At 44.6% G+C, this 17,234-nt stretch overlaps 1 protein-coding gene across 5 annotated transcripts in view; it reads right to left on the bottom strand.

The window, feature by feature from the left end:
* Positions 1-3,086: 3,086 nt before the first annotated feature.
* The window catches only part of LIMS1 (LIM zinc finger domain containing 1), a 93,541-nt gene continuing 79,393 nt past the window's right edge, over positions 3,087-17,234 (bottom strand). For 3 of the 5 annotated variants that reach the window (XM_065891421.1, XM_065891423.1, XM_065891420.1), the window contains exons 3-10: positions 11,720-11,786; positions 10,950-11,070; positions 10,447-10,596; positions 9,040-9,190; positions 8,540-8,632; positions 7,696-7,744; positions 6,562-6,637; positions 4,156-4,270 (exon numbers count right to left, since the gene is read on the bottom strand). In XM_065891421.1, coding sequence (XP_065747493.1) covers positions 4,156-4,270; positions 6,562-6,637; positions 7,696-7,744; positions 8,540-8,632; positions 9,040-9,190; positions 10,447-10,596; positions 10,950-11,070; positions 11,720-11,786 — 822 coding nt within the window. Of the gene's footprint in view, positions 4,271-6,189; positions 6,382-6,561; positions 6,638-7,695; positions 7,745-8,539; positions 8,633-9,039; positions 9,191-10,446; positions 10,597-10,949; positions 11,071-11,719; positions 11,787-17,234 lie in introns of all 5 variants that reach the window. The other 2 variants (XM_065891419.1, XM_065891422.1) reach the window with 2 other exon arrangements.

Below are 17,234 nucleotides of genomic sequence, written 5' to 3' on the forward strand. Positions count from 1 at the left end.
GGACTCAGGGCAGACATTTGGGGGGGGGGAGGGAACGATAGAGCCCCAAGAGCACGGGGCAGCTGAAGGGTGTGAAGATAAAGAACTGAAGCAGCTCAGAATTCAGGGTGAACGGTGGGAAGACTCCACCAGCAGCCTACATGGTTCTCAGATTTGCCTTATGTACAGCAATCAGCCCATTTGCTTTTATGCGTATACATGAATGTTTCTGTGATCTACTCAAGAAGCCTTGAATTTTCCACACACACAGACATCCACCAAGTAACAGGGTAGAAATGTGCATGAGCTCGGAAGCACAGGAACCACCTGGGTTCAGGTTCTGGACACGCCACGTCTTGCCGCGCAAGCTCAAAGGGCCTCCTTGACTTCACAGCCCTGGGGGACTGTCAGGATTAAATAACACCGTGTTACCTACAAGGTGGCTGCCCTGTGAATGCACAGAGTCTGATTGACATTTTTACATGGTTTTAGATATCGTACCACTTGAACTGTTTTCCAGAAAAAAACTACATACAAGTAAAGGTTTAAAATGGCTTTAAAAGAAAAAAACGTGGAACTCTTTTTAAAATTGAAGTGTAACTGACCTATAACATCAAGTTAGTTTCAGGTGTACAACATAATGATTCCATATTTGTACACATTGCAAAATGATCACAACGTCTAGTTAACATCTGTCACCGTGCAGTTTTCTTTTCCCGGAATTTTTAAAAAATTAATTTATGTTATTTTATTTATTTTTGGCTGCATTGGGTCTTCGTTGCTGTGCGCAGGTTTTCTCCAGTTGCGGTGAGCGGGCCTCTCATTGCGGTGGCTTCCCTTATTGCGGAGCATGGACTCTAGGTGCGCGGGCTTCCGTAGTTGCAGCGTGCGGGCTCAGTAGTTGTGGCTCACGGGCTCTAGAGCGCAGGCTCAGTAGTTGTGGCGCACGGGCTTAGTTGCTCCGCGGCATGTGGGATCTTCCCGGACCAGGGCTTGAACCCGTGTCCCCTGCATTGGCAGGCGGATTCTTAACCACTGCGCCACCAGGGAAGTCCCCACCAGGCAGTTTTAACGGCTTTTTCTTATGATGAGAACTTTTAAGATCTATTCTTTTAGCAACTTTCAAACGTGCAACTCAGTATTAATAACTATAGTCACCATGCTGTACGTGATGCCCCTATGAATTGTTTATTTTATAATTGTTTATTTTATATAAGTTTGTATCTCTTGACCCTCTTCACCCATTTTGCCCACCTCCACCCTCCCACCCCGCCTCTGACAACCACCTATCTGTTCTTGTTTTTTTTTTATGATTCTTGCTTTATGATTACTGGGGTTTTTAAAAAATGATTCCACATATAAGTGAGATCATACAGTATTTGTCTTTCTCTGACTTATTTCACTTAGCTTAGTCGTCCTATCCACGGTGTCCTAAATGGCAAGATTCCCGCCTCATTTCGGGCTGAATAATATTCCACTGTTATATAGACCACATTTTTTCATTCATTCATCCGTCGATGGACGCTTAGGTTGTTTCCAAAACAGCTTTCTTAAGCACTAGTCCTATATCCTCATGGTTCCACGTCTCAAAGCCATTCAAGTTAAGCAAAACACAACAGTTGTTTTTAACAATCATGAACATTTATTAAGCACCAAGAGTATACTGCACTGGTTGCTATATAAAAACACAATTATTGAAATAGTGTCCCTGCCACTGAGCTTACAATCTAAAATGAAATACAATAACAATGCTGTAAGCCGACCTCAAAATTTCCTTAATTTAGAAACTGCTATTTTGGCAAATAAACGAGGCAAAATGATCTACCATCAGTTACAATGTTAATGAGGCTTTGAACGTGATCCAAAGGACGTTTGACTTGTATCCAAACGTTTTCCCAATCATCTTAGGCTTGATAAGAAAAAGACCACCTAGAAGTGGTAAACGGTGAATTATTTCAAACGGCCTTGTAGGATTTTAAGCCAAGATTCGCTCACTAGCCTGAGTTTCTCTCCGGCCAGAGGAAGCCGTGCGAAACACCGTGAAGTAAGCAAGTCCGTCCTCTCGTCCACTGACAACTGTTCAGCCCTTCCTCCCCACCACGAGTGAGGGCTCTGTGTCCCCTACAGCGGAGAAGGTGTGTGTCTGGATAAAACACCCCACAGCCTTGGAGGCTTAATGAGGCAGACTTGCAGGAAATACGAACTCGTATTTTATGAGAGGGGTGAGCAGCGGGACCTCTGCTACAGGAGAGACGTGAACCGAGCAGCAGTTCAGCCCATGCCTCTTCCCAGTGATTAGAAACACAGGCAAATGGGTGCCTTCTGCTCCGAATTTCTGGTGGGAGAGCATTTAGGAATTTGGCATCGAGACCCCCAGGCTGAAAACCCCGCACTATTCTGCCTGCATCCACAGTATAGTTTTTAATAAATACTTTGAAGATTTTTGTTGCTGGTCGTATATTAGCTGACAAAGGCACGCTGAAGGGATTCTGATTCTTGCTGTCAAACGCAAAGACAGTTTCAGACTTCTAAGCACAGTCTTAAACTATATATTGATTATCTTCAATCACTGATAATTCTTTGAACTCTAAAAGAACACTAAAAAATAAAGCAATTGGTTATAAATTAACTGAAATACAGTTTACTCTGTAAAGTGCATGCACAAATGTTTAAAAAATACATGCATACAAATATTTTAATGGCAGACTGGTAGCATCCTGAGATTTTTTTTTTTAATGGTAAAACAGTATTTCAGCAATTTTTGGAAAAACCAATAATTTTCCCCTAAGTCCACCTTGGCAATTTTCTTTTACATGATAACATAGCAGCAGCAACATTTAAAAAATGTTCACAAAATTTGCTTTGCATACAAGTTTATCAGGAAAGACTGGTCCAGAAACTTCAGGATAAAACTTTTTACAAAGTAGAGTAATTCACCACTTTTGACCTAAAATTGATACTTAAACATTCCTCTTGCAATTTAAAAGTGTCATTTATGCCTCCTACTTATAGGAAATAAAATCTAATTATGAGATTTGTAATGAAAAATTTGAAACACACATCAACATCCTTCTCTTCTAGTAAGATTACAGAAATTAATTTCAATGTTTCCCCAAAAAGTGAAAAAAAGTTTAACATATAATCATGGCTGTGGTAAATGAATTTGAGTTTACAAATCTCAGTCAGTGCACTTGTTTTTAGTTTGTAAGGTGTGAAACAGCTAGAATTCCTGATTAATGTATGTATTTTTCTAAGGCAAGGCAAGTTCATTTATGTATAAAGCATAGATATTAGCTGGTTATAAAGGCAATAAGAGCAACACATATACATTCACTTTTTTTTAAAGTGATACATTCCAAACTACATAACATTTAATTTCATGTCCTATTCTAAGACTACATCTTTGACCTTAACCTTAGAAGCATAATTGCTGTAATACATTAAAAAATACTTCATTTCCCCAATATTGTAAAGTATACTGTATTTTCAGATACCTAGTATAAACTGTTTTGCACAAAATTTAAAAAGGAATACTATCAGCTCTAACTACTGTGTGAAGAAGTTCACAAGGAGAACAAAATGTAGAACTAATCACAGTAATTAAGGCGTTTATAACCCTAACAACCAAACCCCAAATCACGTAGTTCTGAATATACTTGCTTCTTATCTTAGTAATGTGTGTATTCACTTGCCACTAGTTTGATAAATGCACTAAGATTCCGTAAGGTCTGTTTTTCCTGGTTGGTTGTTTTTCTTTCTTATATCCTCCCAAACTGCAGTTGCAATTAATTTGCTTTTGAATACAAAGTAAAATAGTGTTTTTATTTTTATCTGAGTCACGTAAAAGCTGACTCCTTACTTTCATTTTTAAAAGTTATATTTAACTTTTTGGACCTCAATTAAAATTTAACACTTAACCATGTTTCTTTTGCTATTAAGTACAGTTGCCATTTCAAAGTGATAAGGGTTACTAACAAAGGCAAATTTTGATCTCATCCATGTTTTAAATATGATTACACAAACTTTTTTTAATGAGAAAAAGGAGATGAAGAAAACCATTCAATAGGTCTTCTTCACTCTCAACTCTTTTGCGATACAGCTTTAAGGAAGGGTGTATTAGGTCAAGCAATGTTGTCATCTCTTATCTTTGCAGAGAAGAGAAAAAATAAGATGAAGTTATTTCCTTCCTAAGGTCTCAGCTAGCTTCTTAAGTCTTTTTTTCAGCTCCAACGGAAATTTCTCATAGCACTTCTTACAGACTGGCTTCATGTCAAACTCCACAAACTTATTCCTAAAGATAACAATAATAATAATAAAAAAGAAATTAGTGGAAACGTAGTCAACATTTGTATACAGACAGACAAATAACGTGCAGTAATTTTACTGAAGTAAATGAAGACACTATGCATATTACATCTATATTCATATTAGCAAAAAACTATGATTCTAATCTCAATTCTAATCATTACGGTAAACATAAAAAATTCACAATATCATTTGAAGGAAGTTGCCCTTGTAAATTGATCTTGTACATCTATCTAATACAGAATGGATGTTATCGATACATTTTAGTCTGTGCTAAGTATACAGGGAATATAATGTAAATAAAATTCAGATAATTAAAGTCAATCACATTTTAAAGTACCACGAGAGCACTTTAAAGAACAGTCATTCAAAGCAAAGAACTGTATTTCTGTAATTTGAACGATCCTCTCTTTACTGAAGGCAAAATCATCTTACTTAGTATTTTACTAAGTAAGAAAAAATCTAACATAATATATAGGTTATTTTGGTTGGCTGTCTGACAGAAAGCTTTAAATCTCTCTTCAAGAGCACAAGTGGACCACGTGGTCACATCTGTGACCTGTGGTCTGTGGTCACATCTGTGAATGGCGTATGTACGGAGAACTCAACTCTTTTTAAAAAGCCAGGGCAATACACACTCTCAATTCACTTGTAAAACAATTGTGGACAGACGGCCTCCTAGCTATGGGTGATACATCTCCAGCTGACAGTTATGAGCGCTTATCACCATTGAAATCATGGGTCCTTAACTGTGAATGGAGCAAATGCAGAATTTACAACTTGCTCATTTTCTGTGAAATTTGGGACAGGTCCGGTGATACGCTGTCAGTTGTGACATATTATTATATCTGCTGATATAATTTTAAAGAACAACATTAATGACAAAGTTAATTCCTGACCACACATTTAAAGTGAAAAATCTTTTATTTTAAAGCACCACATGGGAATTATTTTTACTGTTTTTCAGAGATCCTAATGCTGACAGTTATTCACATGATGTTACATTTCAACTAGCAATTTGATTTAAATACTACCATTGAGTTAAAAGTTCTCCCAAAGTCTTCTTAGAACAAAAGCTATTAAAACCGCCATGTTTTTGATGAAAGAAATAAATTATCCCTGCTCCCAGAGATAATGCTAAACAAACCTTACGTTGTTTTAATCTTATATCTGAATTTTAATTCCTCTTTGATTTTAAACAATAAAAAAACTTTTAGAGCTCAGAACACAATGGTACTGTGAAGGAGCTGGGACAGTCATGCTAGCAATTTAAGAGAATTTCCAAGATTGAAATATTTCCCATAAAAATCAGGGATACAATTGAGTCTGAAAACATCAGGAAAATGAGTTCATAACCAGCAGCATGTGGGCAGTGAATGAAAGCGCATATACACACACCAGAGATGCTGTATCTTATTATGTACCTTAGAGGGTCTCTGCTTAGACGGGAAACATGCTGAGAGGATTCAGTTTAATACAGAACTTAGAACATGCAACACTGGAATTGATCAAATTATATTATTTTAGGCAAAGAAACCAAAAACCAGGATTTTACAAGCTGCAATTATCAGACAAGAATACTTTGAAACTTTTCCAGTATCTATCAGGAGATTAGAATTCTTCCCTTTGAATCCACTGGAAAAAGAAAAAAGAAATCTATACCATATTGTGATTAAAAGAACGAGCTGAGAGAGTCTACAGGTTCAGGGACAAAAGTGAAGTACAAGCCAGTGTTAAGTGTGAACCCTTCTCAAGGTGTGGAACTTTAATAATTAGGCAGAAGGACCAGCTCTACATGGGACAAATGCTTCTATTTCAACCTCTCGTGGCTACAGATACATGCCCGAAAGTAACGAAAAACGCAAGAGACAAAAACAGAATGAAAACATATTCTAAAGGACTAACCAAAGGAGAAAGCAGTGAAAGTGCTGACAGAGAGATAGAAAAGTTTACAAACAGACTGGCTTTTTCTTTTTCTGCTTGTCCTTATCCTTTGCTTCTCTCTCCCGTTTGGCAAGTCGCCTCTTAAATTCTTCTGGCATTTTCTCATAACAGTGTTTGCAGACTGGTTTTAGATCAATTTCAACAAACTTATCCCTTTGCGCAGGACAGAGAAGGAACAGGAGAAAACAGGGAACAATTAAAGGAAGAAGCTTTGCTCTTAGAAGGCCTGAACAGAAAGAAGAAATAAAGCATCAGATCATTCTTTTTAAACTCTGTTAACAACGTCCCCTAAGCGCTCGTCGCGGGGCTCGCGGGAGCCGAGGGCAGACTTACTTGAGCGTTAACTTGGCGCTGCAGGTGGAGCAGGAGAAGCAGTGCACGCACCAGGCCTTGTTGAGGGCGGAGACCACTAGGGGACAGGAGGGGGACATCACTCACCACACCCACCCGTCCCCTCCCGGGGTGGGTGCCCTCCTCAAGGGCTTTTCTCACCAAAGAGCCACACACGGCACTAAAAATCTCAGTGCCATTAACTGACGTTCACAGGATCAGTCGACATTATTCATTAATTTATCTCATCACGTTGTCAGAACACACAACCCCAGCTCTGCATTTGTCTCCCACGACGGTAGGCTTCCCCTTAGGGAAGATCACCGTTGCCTTTTCAACCCGTGTTGGTGGTTAATGTTTTCTTCTCCCGTGAGGCATCCGAACGGCAGGTACCAGATCTGCACACCGACGCCCCCCAGCCCCGCCCCAACTGCCAAGCTGTGACTGCGCGCCCGGCTTTCCTAGCACAGCAGGTAATTAAAACAAAGTCCAGACGCTGACTCACCGGCCTGCAGGAGCCTGTCTTCCAAGCCAACACTAGGGCAAGAGCTTCCCTACCCTGGCAGCTGCCTCCCGTGGGCGGGGGTAAGATTTATTCCCAAAGGCACTAGAGATCACTTTCCTGAACCCACCCCCTCATGAAGGGCACACGGGCAGTGTTTGCCGAGTTAGGCTCTCTGCTCAGAGGCTGCAGCAGGAATGTTTGCAACTTCGCCAGGAAGCTTCTGGCAGAACTTGCTGCGCCTGTTGGCAAACACAGCTGCTTCCTTCCCGTCCACATCAATCAGGGACGAGGGGGCGGGCCCTGGAAACACCTAGAGATAACTGCCAGGGTGCAGGGGACCCTTCCTAAGTGCTCCCAAGAAACACGCCCTGCAGCTTTTGGAAGGAGGGACTGCAAGGAGAAGAGGCCTTGGGGTCAGCCGCTCCTACGACCCTACGGCACTGGCCTAAAGTATCACCATAAATGAGCAGCAAGCCCACCTCTTAGGAGTTAGCATCTCCCTGCTGGAGAACACTTAGGAAAAGTAACCGATAACGATCGCATTCCAAACAACCTTTTTCAATCTTCACATGACCCAAGGGTTTTTGTGTCAAAACGGTGCCCTACAGGTTAAAACCGCTGCAGGTACTTACCATCACCTTCTATAACACGGTTGCAGTGGAAACAAACATCACCAAATAGCTGAAAATGGAAAAAAAAAAAAAAAAAAGTAAAGATGTGTTACAACTAAGTATCAGAACACCAAACACTTAATATAAATAATTTCAGTTCTCTGTACAACTTAAAAACAAATAGCTGGCTACCTAAACCCAGAATCTGCCATTACTAGAGAGAGAATTAGCAAAAGTTCACTGACTAGTGTTTACTTCCTACAATGAAAAGAATTTACTCTTCATCATGATCAAAAACAAAGGCTCTGGAAATGTTCTGGATTTCAGGAAGCTAAAGGAGCATGAAAACCCTACACTGGGTCTGGTACTGGAGCGGAAAAAAGGCCAGAAGGACTTTACTGGGTCAGGTGACAGAACTGGAATGGACAGATTGAAGTCATCAATACAGACAACCATGGTTACATAAGAGATTCCCGTATTCTTGGGAAGTGTACACTCCAGTATTTAGGGGTAAAGGACCATGGGGAACTCATCATCAAATGCTTCAGAAAAAATACGCGTGTGTTTATATGTGTACATAAACTTGTATATAAGGAAACGTGCATTCACGTAAGTGTCATCTTCATAGAGAGGGCAGGACACACACATGCTGAAGCAGATAGTAAACCTGAGTAAAACAGGTATTTTCTTTGTATTTTTTTATTTTACAACCTTTCTGCGAGCCTGAAATGATTTTCCAAATGAAACGTTAAAAAGCAATCGCTGGAGCCCAACGTACATTTTCCCAGAGCTCTCCCTGTGCTTAAGTATTGAGAGGCTCAGGCTCACACACGTGTGCGTAGCAGTCCACGAGCCCCGTCACTACCTGGTTGTAGTGGGTTTCACAGTACGCCAGGCCCTTCCTCTCGTAATGGCGATGTCCGAGAAACGGTTTCTCACACTTGGCACAAACAAAATGCTGAAAGAAATTGCATTAGGTCATACTTGGATTGCCGTGTTTTATTTACACAGTGAAGCAAAACCCCAAAGCTGAAGTAGCTCAGAGGAGATCCGTGACAGCCTGGGGTGCTTATGTCATTTGGGCCACAGGTGACCCTGTAGTGCATCCGGAGGCCTAGACTCGACAGCACAGAGTGAGGACAGAGGTGAACGTGGGGACGCGTCTCTGGGCTGGACCAGGACACCTCCTGCCTCAAGGATCTAGGAACCGAGAGCACTGCTTGCCTCGCCACCTGGAGGCCACAGAGCCGTGGAGGATCTGTGTTCTTAGTCTTCCACGAGGTCCACACGTGCCCCTCAGCATCTCCCAGCCTTGCCGGCGCACCTGAGCCTCGGGCGTGCGAGGGCCCCGGTCACGGAACTCACCTCCACGTGCCACTGCTTGCCCATGGCGTTCACCACGCGCCCTTCGATGGGCCGGCGGCAGGCGCCACAGATGGGGACCCCCATCTTGTCGTGGCACGGCAAGCAGTACAGCTCCCCCTTCAGCTCCCGGGCGTCGGCGGTCAGCTCCTTCCTGCGCACGAGAAAGGGACCCGCTGAGCAGCACGGCGGCGAGGCGGGCAGGCAGCCGGTGCCCGGTGCAGCCCCTGTGCCTCCGGGGTTCCGAAGAGAACCCGCACGCCCCCTGTAGCTGCTTTACTCCCCCTCGGAGGTGGTCAGAGTAGTCTGATCAAGACGCTTGAACAGGCTTCGGATTTGTATCCAAACATCCGCCTCGGGCGGTGCTGACAAGCCGGACACACACCACCGCGCCGGCCACAGCTACCGTCCCCTGTCTGCCGTCACTTTAGAGTCCCTCGTCTTCCTTAAAACGCTGGGGAGGAGTATCCCAGGCGTGAGGACAGACCCGCCGATGTTATCTTCCCCAAATAACCGAGGAGTTTGGAGACTAGCTCCACTTACTGACGCTCACTAGCAAGCTGCTAAGAGTAGTCTTAGGTGAACAGAAAACACACAGACGGAATGCTCAGACCGGCCCTCCTCCATATGCTTACGTTCACTACTATTTTCAGTCTCCTGAGTCAATAAACAGAGATGGCCCCAAATCAAGATGAATTTCATCGGGTTTAAACGATTCTTTAGAAGTGCTCATGAACAATGAACCGAGGGAGGACAGGCAAGAGAACGAGATAAGGTAGAAACTGAACTCCCAAAAGAAGCTGTCTGTCAGCCTTCACCCCAGCTCTCCACTCCCTACCGTAACTTAGCACGGATGGTCACGCCGACTAAAGTATCTTTTCCATTAAGTTCTTATATTAGATGGCAGATTCCGAAGCTCACAGCCTAACAATTTATCGTGAGCTTTTGAGGAAAAAAAAAAAATTCCCTTTAGGTGTAAATACAGCAAAAGTAACAAATGTAACTTAAGATAACACTCTAATGTCACACCCTGTTATGCACGTACCAAGATGAGACCTTTTTAAGTTTTTTGTTTGTGGGGGGATCCTGGACTGGAAGAACATAGTTATGAAAAACAGTTGTGGGAATCATTAGGGATATTTTAATACGAGCTGACTATTTAAAGGTATGTGTATACGTTCATGTGTACACGTACACACACACATGTGGCAACATGCTGCCTGGTGAAACTGAATGAACGGTATGGCGGGTCTCTATGCATTAGTCTCCTGCCTCTTCTACAGTTTTAACGTTTTCCAGATTAAAAGTTGAAGGAAACCGATTTGGGTGCCAGACTAACAGAAAGACTATAGATCAGCGCGATCACTGGTTCCCTCTATTTGTACAATGAAAAGGAAGACACCGCGGTACCCGCAGTTGGCACAGTTGAAGTGGTCTGGATGGTAGGGGTCGTTCTTGAATATCAGAGGCTGCTCGTCAATGATGGCGTGACACTTCTGGCAGATGTATTTCCCAAGGCCTCGGGCCTTCTCTCGGTTATGGCAGGGGCGACACAGATGTCTAAACAGAGCCAAAACTGTTTTAGAAACTTAAATTTAAGATCTAAGGTTCTTCCTAATAATTAAAAAAAAAAGATTCCCATATCTACGAAAAGAAATTAAAGAAACCATTTCTTTAAACATCACCGCTGGGCTTAAGAGAGCAGAACCGAGCCCCGACTTTTCACACGGAGAGTTATTTATCCCTCCCAGAGGACCAGACTGATGGCTGAGAAACTCCCTGCGGTAGCCTCTCCCGCAGACCCCGGGCCCCACGCCCCAACTCCGTGTCCGAGGCCCCAGGGAGCACGCGTGACCGCAGAGCGTCACTCTGCCCACCCGTGCCCGACGGGTGACAGGGTGCCCTGCTCCTACCTCCCGGCGCTCTTGACAAACCCGATGTCTGCCAGGACCCCCTGGCAGAGGTCACAGCGGAAACACTCGGGGTGCCAGCTGTTGTTCATGGCTTTGATCACACGGCCGATGATGAATTCCCCTGCGGAGAGGAGCACACGGGCTGCAGCGCAGCTTCCCCGCCCTCAGCCGCCGGCAGAACACCTGCCCCTTTCCCCACGTGTGCGGCTCCCGCACAAAGCGCTACGTTAGAAAAGTGCTTCCGTGTCATCTGAGTCCTTGTTTTGGGTTCTGTAGCTGCCACACTTTCAGGCTGTCTATCACATCTCTGAATCGGCTTTTCCAGAGGAGGTACTGGGCTCTCCCTCTCCCGAAGGTCTTTTTGGTTTTTTCTGGTCATGGACACAGAAAACAGAAATCCACCGCACGTTTTCTCGTACCGCATACTTAATTTCTTCCTTCATTCAACCTTGTCAGCATGCGACTCGGTGCCCCTAGTCTCTCCTGCTCTGTGACATGCAGGCCACCCCTGCGCGTCTCAAGGTCCCCGCTGAGGCCGCCCGGGCCGCGCTGACAGGGAAGAAAGGAATCCTACGGGGCATCGAACAGAAGTTCGGTGAGTCCTGGGCTTACCTTCACCCTACAGGCCCTGAGAAGCGTCATTAACATTACTGACGGGAAGAGGGCTGACAAAACACCGCACCTGCACGCTTTCCTTCCTATGAGCACGTGTTATGAGGTCGTTCTGAAGGAAACTTACTTTTCACCGTGCATTGGGCAGTGGAACTTACCACACTGGTGACAGCAGGGAGCAAAGAGCATCTGAAAGTCATGTTCACAGTACTTCCTTCCTTCAAACTGAAACAGAAAGTACCAGCGACTTGTAAATAGGAAACAATCCCAGGATGAATGGAATTTTTCTGCGGAGACTGTAGGAAAGAGGTTTTTGGACTAGAGCTCTGCCCAGAATCTGTAATCCTCCTGAGATACGTAAAGGCAGACACACTTTGGTACCTTCCCGGCACCTAGTGTGGGCACAGGAAACAGAACTGATCCTCTGCCCCCAGAGAAGGGTGAGCTCCTCCCGCAGACACCCCCCCGGAAAATGTGCACAGACGTACAAACCTCCCCCCACGTTGAAAAAACGTACTTACGAACAGTAAATGTGCTAGCATATTTTAAAAAAATAAACATTTTTAAATGGGGCCAAAACCCGTTAAAAAAAATATCCTTTTTCCTACAGGTGGAAAATTTATCCTTCATTTCTCTCCTTGAACTGTTTTCCTTTCATTTCCCCCCAAAAGTTTTATGCTACAACAATACTTTTTCCACCAAGGCCTTTAACTGGTCATCCTACCATATTTCTCTGCAATTAAAATGTATTGTGAAACTTTAAAATTTGTTTTACTTCCCGAATCCATACGGCCCTAAAGGTTAACATTCTTCTTCTTCTGGATTAAGCTGTCATTACAGTAATTATCGGTATGCAAATGATGAAAACACAGCTATGTTACGAATGTTACATTTTCTTCACTATTTAATTATTTACATGAGAAGCAAACCCTAATGAGATGAGCAGGGCCACTCTGTACCCTCACCATTATTTCATGCTTCCATGGACGAAGATGGCCGACCACTGGAAGACTCAGGGTTCAACATTAATTCTAGATTTATTTTCTATTTTGGGGGTTGCTTGTACCCTTTTCATGTAAATAAGTCATGGGAATTATATAATGCGTTCCTTTGACTCTCTGAGCTCCTTACGAGTTATTTGTCAAAATTACATATTGTTTGATTATCAAAATCCACGCTTAATGATGTTCCAGTTGTCAACTCAATCTCCTCAATTATGGAAATCAGCTGCAGATTTAGCTCATTCAATTTACTGACCATATCCCCTACAGCTTAACTGGCATTCCGGGCAAAGCAGATTTATCTTGTGCCAGAAAAAGTCTTACTTCATTTTTAAGCGCAAATGAATGAGCTCTGATACATTTAATGAGTCTATTTTTTAAAGTTACAAACAGAAGGTATTAACTCAATACACCATTACTCAATACTGCGTCACAGTGCATTGTAACGTGTAGCCCCAAGCAGAAGTTATTTGTAAGTGAGATGTGTTCCTTTACTGAGAATATATTGTGTACATCCATAGAAATCTGATATCGAGTTTTCAGCAGTAAGTTTTTTTTTTTTTTTTTTTTTTTTTTTTGCGGTATGCGGGCCTCTCACTGTTGTGGCCTCTCCGGTTGCGAAGCACTGGCTCTGGACGCGCAGGCTCAGCGGCCATGGCTCACGGACCCAGCCGCTCCGCGGCATGTGGGATCTTCCCGGACTGGGGCATGAACCCGCGTCCCCCGCATCGGCAGGCGGACTCTCAACCACTGCGCCACCAGGGAAGCCCCAGCAGTAAGTTTTTAAAGAAACATAATATAAAAATGCAGAAATAACTGTACTTAGAAATGATCAACTTTTTACCTGCCACCTCGTCTTGCTCAGTGGAGGAAGGAGACTCAAACTGTCTCAATTTGCCACTTAAGTTTACTAGTGAAAGGCTGGGTAGCGGTAACAAGGCGTCGTAAAGCCTTCAGAAGGTAGTGTTTTGTGGCTTGTGTGCAGGCGCGAGTGGCAGTTTTAATTGATCAGTTTTTAAAATCAGTATTTTCGATGGAAATAACTCGATCAAAGATCTGTCACAGACTTTTGAGACCCATTAAAATCAAGTGTAAGGAGAAAAATAAAAGAAATGATCAGCAATGACTCTGCATTTAATGAAAAGAGACAGACACATATTGCTTCAAAAAACAAAGCAAAAGGAGGCCAGCAGTTGGCATATATGCTGTATTTGTTAGTAGAAGACTGAAAAGCTTAGGGCCGGTTGTGGTTGGAATAAGTCTTTAAAGCTGTGATTCATGCGGGCAGGACACGGTGGGGCTTAAGGACCCTGCCGTGGATGGACGCAGACGCAGCCCGGCTGGACCGCGACCTGCTCGGGGCCCGGTGAGCGGCACGCCTGCTCTGCTAGGCTCCCACCACGCCCGCCCTTCCGCAGCCTCTCTGCACGCCTCTCTCTGCCTTAAAACGATGAGTCCTTTTGAAATTAGCGGACGAGATTAGGGCAAAGTCCTAAAAGACCGTTGTCACGACGACTCCCCACATTCCCAAACCTGCCATCTATCTGCATACAGAACACCCGATACGGCTCCTCAGCTGGGCAGCATCCTTAGCAAGAGAACACATAAGGCCGGGAAAGGTGGGTAGCCCTGTGGGTTTAGGGACCCCCCCAAATCTCTTCTGATTGGGGTCCTAGAGCAATTTGTCAGAGTAGGATTTCACATCCCTTCCTTTCGTCAAGGGCGAGGACTAAGCGCTATCGGGAATACAAAAATATCATCAGGCAACCCGATTTTAGGATGAACAGTCCCTGAGACCAGAATCTGAGGGTCCAGAAATGGGCCCTTGAAGCCATCCCTATGGCAACCCCCCTGCATGCCCGGGGTGTGCTCCCCCAAATGAAGACTTCTGAAAAGGGGGAGCTTCTTTCGCTAGAACGAGCTGCCTCTTTTCTAAGCATGTAGAAATGATCAGACATACTCTGGCTCGATTTCTGAGCACAGGAGAAAGGCCGGAGGCTGATCCAAAGTAAAACTCTAGGGTGTGAAATGAAGAAAAGTCAGAACGCATCAAGTTGGAAGAATCAAACTTCCATGAATACTGTCTTTCTAGGTACAACCCAGAACTGGTTTATCACAGAACAAGTCTGTAGAATAAGAAAAATTAATGCTCCAAATTCGCAGCGTTTAACAAAATGCCAAAGAAGCCTGCGACCCGCCAGGATGGGGAGGGGACCCTGGCCAAGAACAGCCCTGCTTTTAACGGTTCTAAGTTTGGTTTGGAGTTCCGTGAAGATTCTCTTTGGGGGAAAAGAAGAATCCTGCCGCTTTAAAGAAAGCTCAGAATTTGATACTGTGCTGATGGTCTCACCTCCAGCCACATGCAGATGTGAGAAGTCTTCCCAGGTTTCCTGCCCACCAGCCTTGCCCCCAGGGTCCAGTTTCCTGAGGAATCACTATGCCTTCCATATTAGAGGAAACCAGGGAAGTAACCTCTTTGTAAAGTCTTCCCACTAAATCACTCACCACAAATTGGACTTTCCTGTTATGCATTTGTGATGGGGGGGCGGGGGGTCACATTGGGGGAATTCACACTAAGGAGAGAGAAAGGTGAGGTGTCCCGAGCCGAGCTGGGCAGGCTGCCTGGCCTCCCCCCCTCCATCCTGTCGGTAACTTTTCTGGAATCACGTCACTCTGGAACGGTTGGTTCCACTTTATTTCACAAACCATTTCCTTTGGGGAAAAATTAAGATAATCCTTTTGGAGGAAATCCCTGATGTCACAAAATGAGATTTAGGAAGTGGTGTCATGGCCACACACAGTGTCAGGGCCTGGGGGCCAAATGGGTGTTTCCCCCTGGAAATGGCATTTAATCAACCGCCTGTGACTTGGCTGTTTTACAAACACTTCTCCACATTATTGGAGAATGACGGGCAACACTGACAGCCCATGAAGACAGGCTTCCCTCTCAAGATTCAACCGCAACACCAAAGTAAGGATCACGAATCACACGCAGTGTTTTGTTCTTATTTGATCACTGTCTTCCGATATGGATAAAGTTAAAAGATGGATAACTTTTGGGGACTTCCCTGGTGGCGCGGTGGTTAAGAATCCGCCTGCCAATGCTGGGGACACAGGTTCAAGCCCTGGTCCAGGAAGATCCCACGTGCCGCGGAGCAACTAAGCCTATGCGCCACAACTACTGAGGCTGCGCTCTAGAGCCCTCGAGCCACAAGTACTGCAGCCCACGTGCCTGGAGCCTGTGCTCCGCAACAAGAGAAGCCACCGTAATGAGAAGCCCGCGCACTGCAACGAAGAGTAGCCCCCGCTCGCCGCAATTAGAGAAAGCCCGCGTGCAACAACGAAGACCCAACGCAGCCAAAATAAATAAATTTATATTTAAAAAAAAGATGGATAACTTTCATAATCATTAGTAATTAAAAGTTATTTAAAATTAAAATGTAGAAGTAGAATCTTTTAAAAGAGAAAACTGAATTTCAGTTTGGGGAGCCGGTTCTAGTTACTACACAGAAAGTATGTCTTGGCTTCTGGTAAATGACGACGGTATTTTCGTTACAGCTGAGTGATGAGCTGCCCAAGGATGCGTACAAGCACATCTCATTTTATTGTACTTCGCAGATAGAGTGTTTTCTACACACTGAAGGTTTGTGGCAACCCTGCTTCCCGCGAGCCTGCCGGTGCCATTTTCCCAACAGCATTAGTTTAAATTAAGGCGTGTATGTTGTTTTTCAGCCATTATGCTACTGCAACTTAACAGACTACATATAGTGTAAATATAACTTTTCTATGTTCTGGGAAACCAAAAAATTTGTGCGACTGGCTTTATTGCCATACCCGCTTTGTTGTGTGGTCTGCACCCAAACCCACGCTATCTGAGGTCTGCCTGTACTTATCTCCCTGTGCCAATTTACACAAGAAGGTGTACGCTTTCTGTAGGGTCTTTCTTAAGTGAGTTCTTTCTAGAAATACTTTCTAAATACATTTTATGGCACAAGAATTCACTCGGACTGCAGTCAGATGCTTAGAGACGGACCACAAGGAGGTCTTGTTCTGTGCAGGGCTCTGCGTACACGGCCTGGGGAACGAGCCATTTAGAACCAACCTGCTGCCAGCACAGGCAAGTTCATTACCTACGGGAAGAGGTGTTAGTGCAGCAGGTCGCGGCCGAGGGTGGCTGTGCTCCCCAGGGGAAAGCCAGCAATGTGTGTAGGTACTTCCAGTTGTCACAGCTGGGTATGTAAGGGGAGACCAGGGACGTTTCTAACACCCTACGACACACGGGACGCCCCACAGCGAAGCGCCATCCAGCACAGAGGGCCCGCAGCGCGAGGACGGGGACCCTGCTTGGAGCGTGTTGGGGGCCGGCTGACCGACGGGCACCGCGCACGCCGCCTGCTTCACGCTCGTCACCCGGTGCCGCCGCGCGACGTGGCCAGCAGACGCACAGCGTGGGAAAGAGAAAGCGACAGAGAGGGAACAGCGGACCGTGGAAATAACAGAGCCTGCCTTTCTTCTCTGTGGCTCCCCTGGAATCTCTCTCCTAAGCCTTTGTCATAATTACGCATTTCAATAAAAAGATCTTAGATTGGAAAAGCGTATGTCAGGGAAAGAACACCGTATCGGATATTAGGGACCAAACTAGGTTCGAATCCCATTTATGTCACTCATCTGC

Source organism: Phocoena phocoena, chromosome 14 (genome assembly GCF_963924675.1).
Source record: "Phocoena phocoena chromosome 14, mPhoPho1.1, whole genome shotgun sequence".
NCBI classification, from domain to species: domain Eukaryota; kingdom Metazoa; phylum Chordata; class Mammalia; order Artiodactyla; family Phocoenidae; genus Phocoena; species Phocoena phocoena.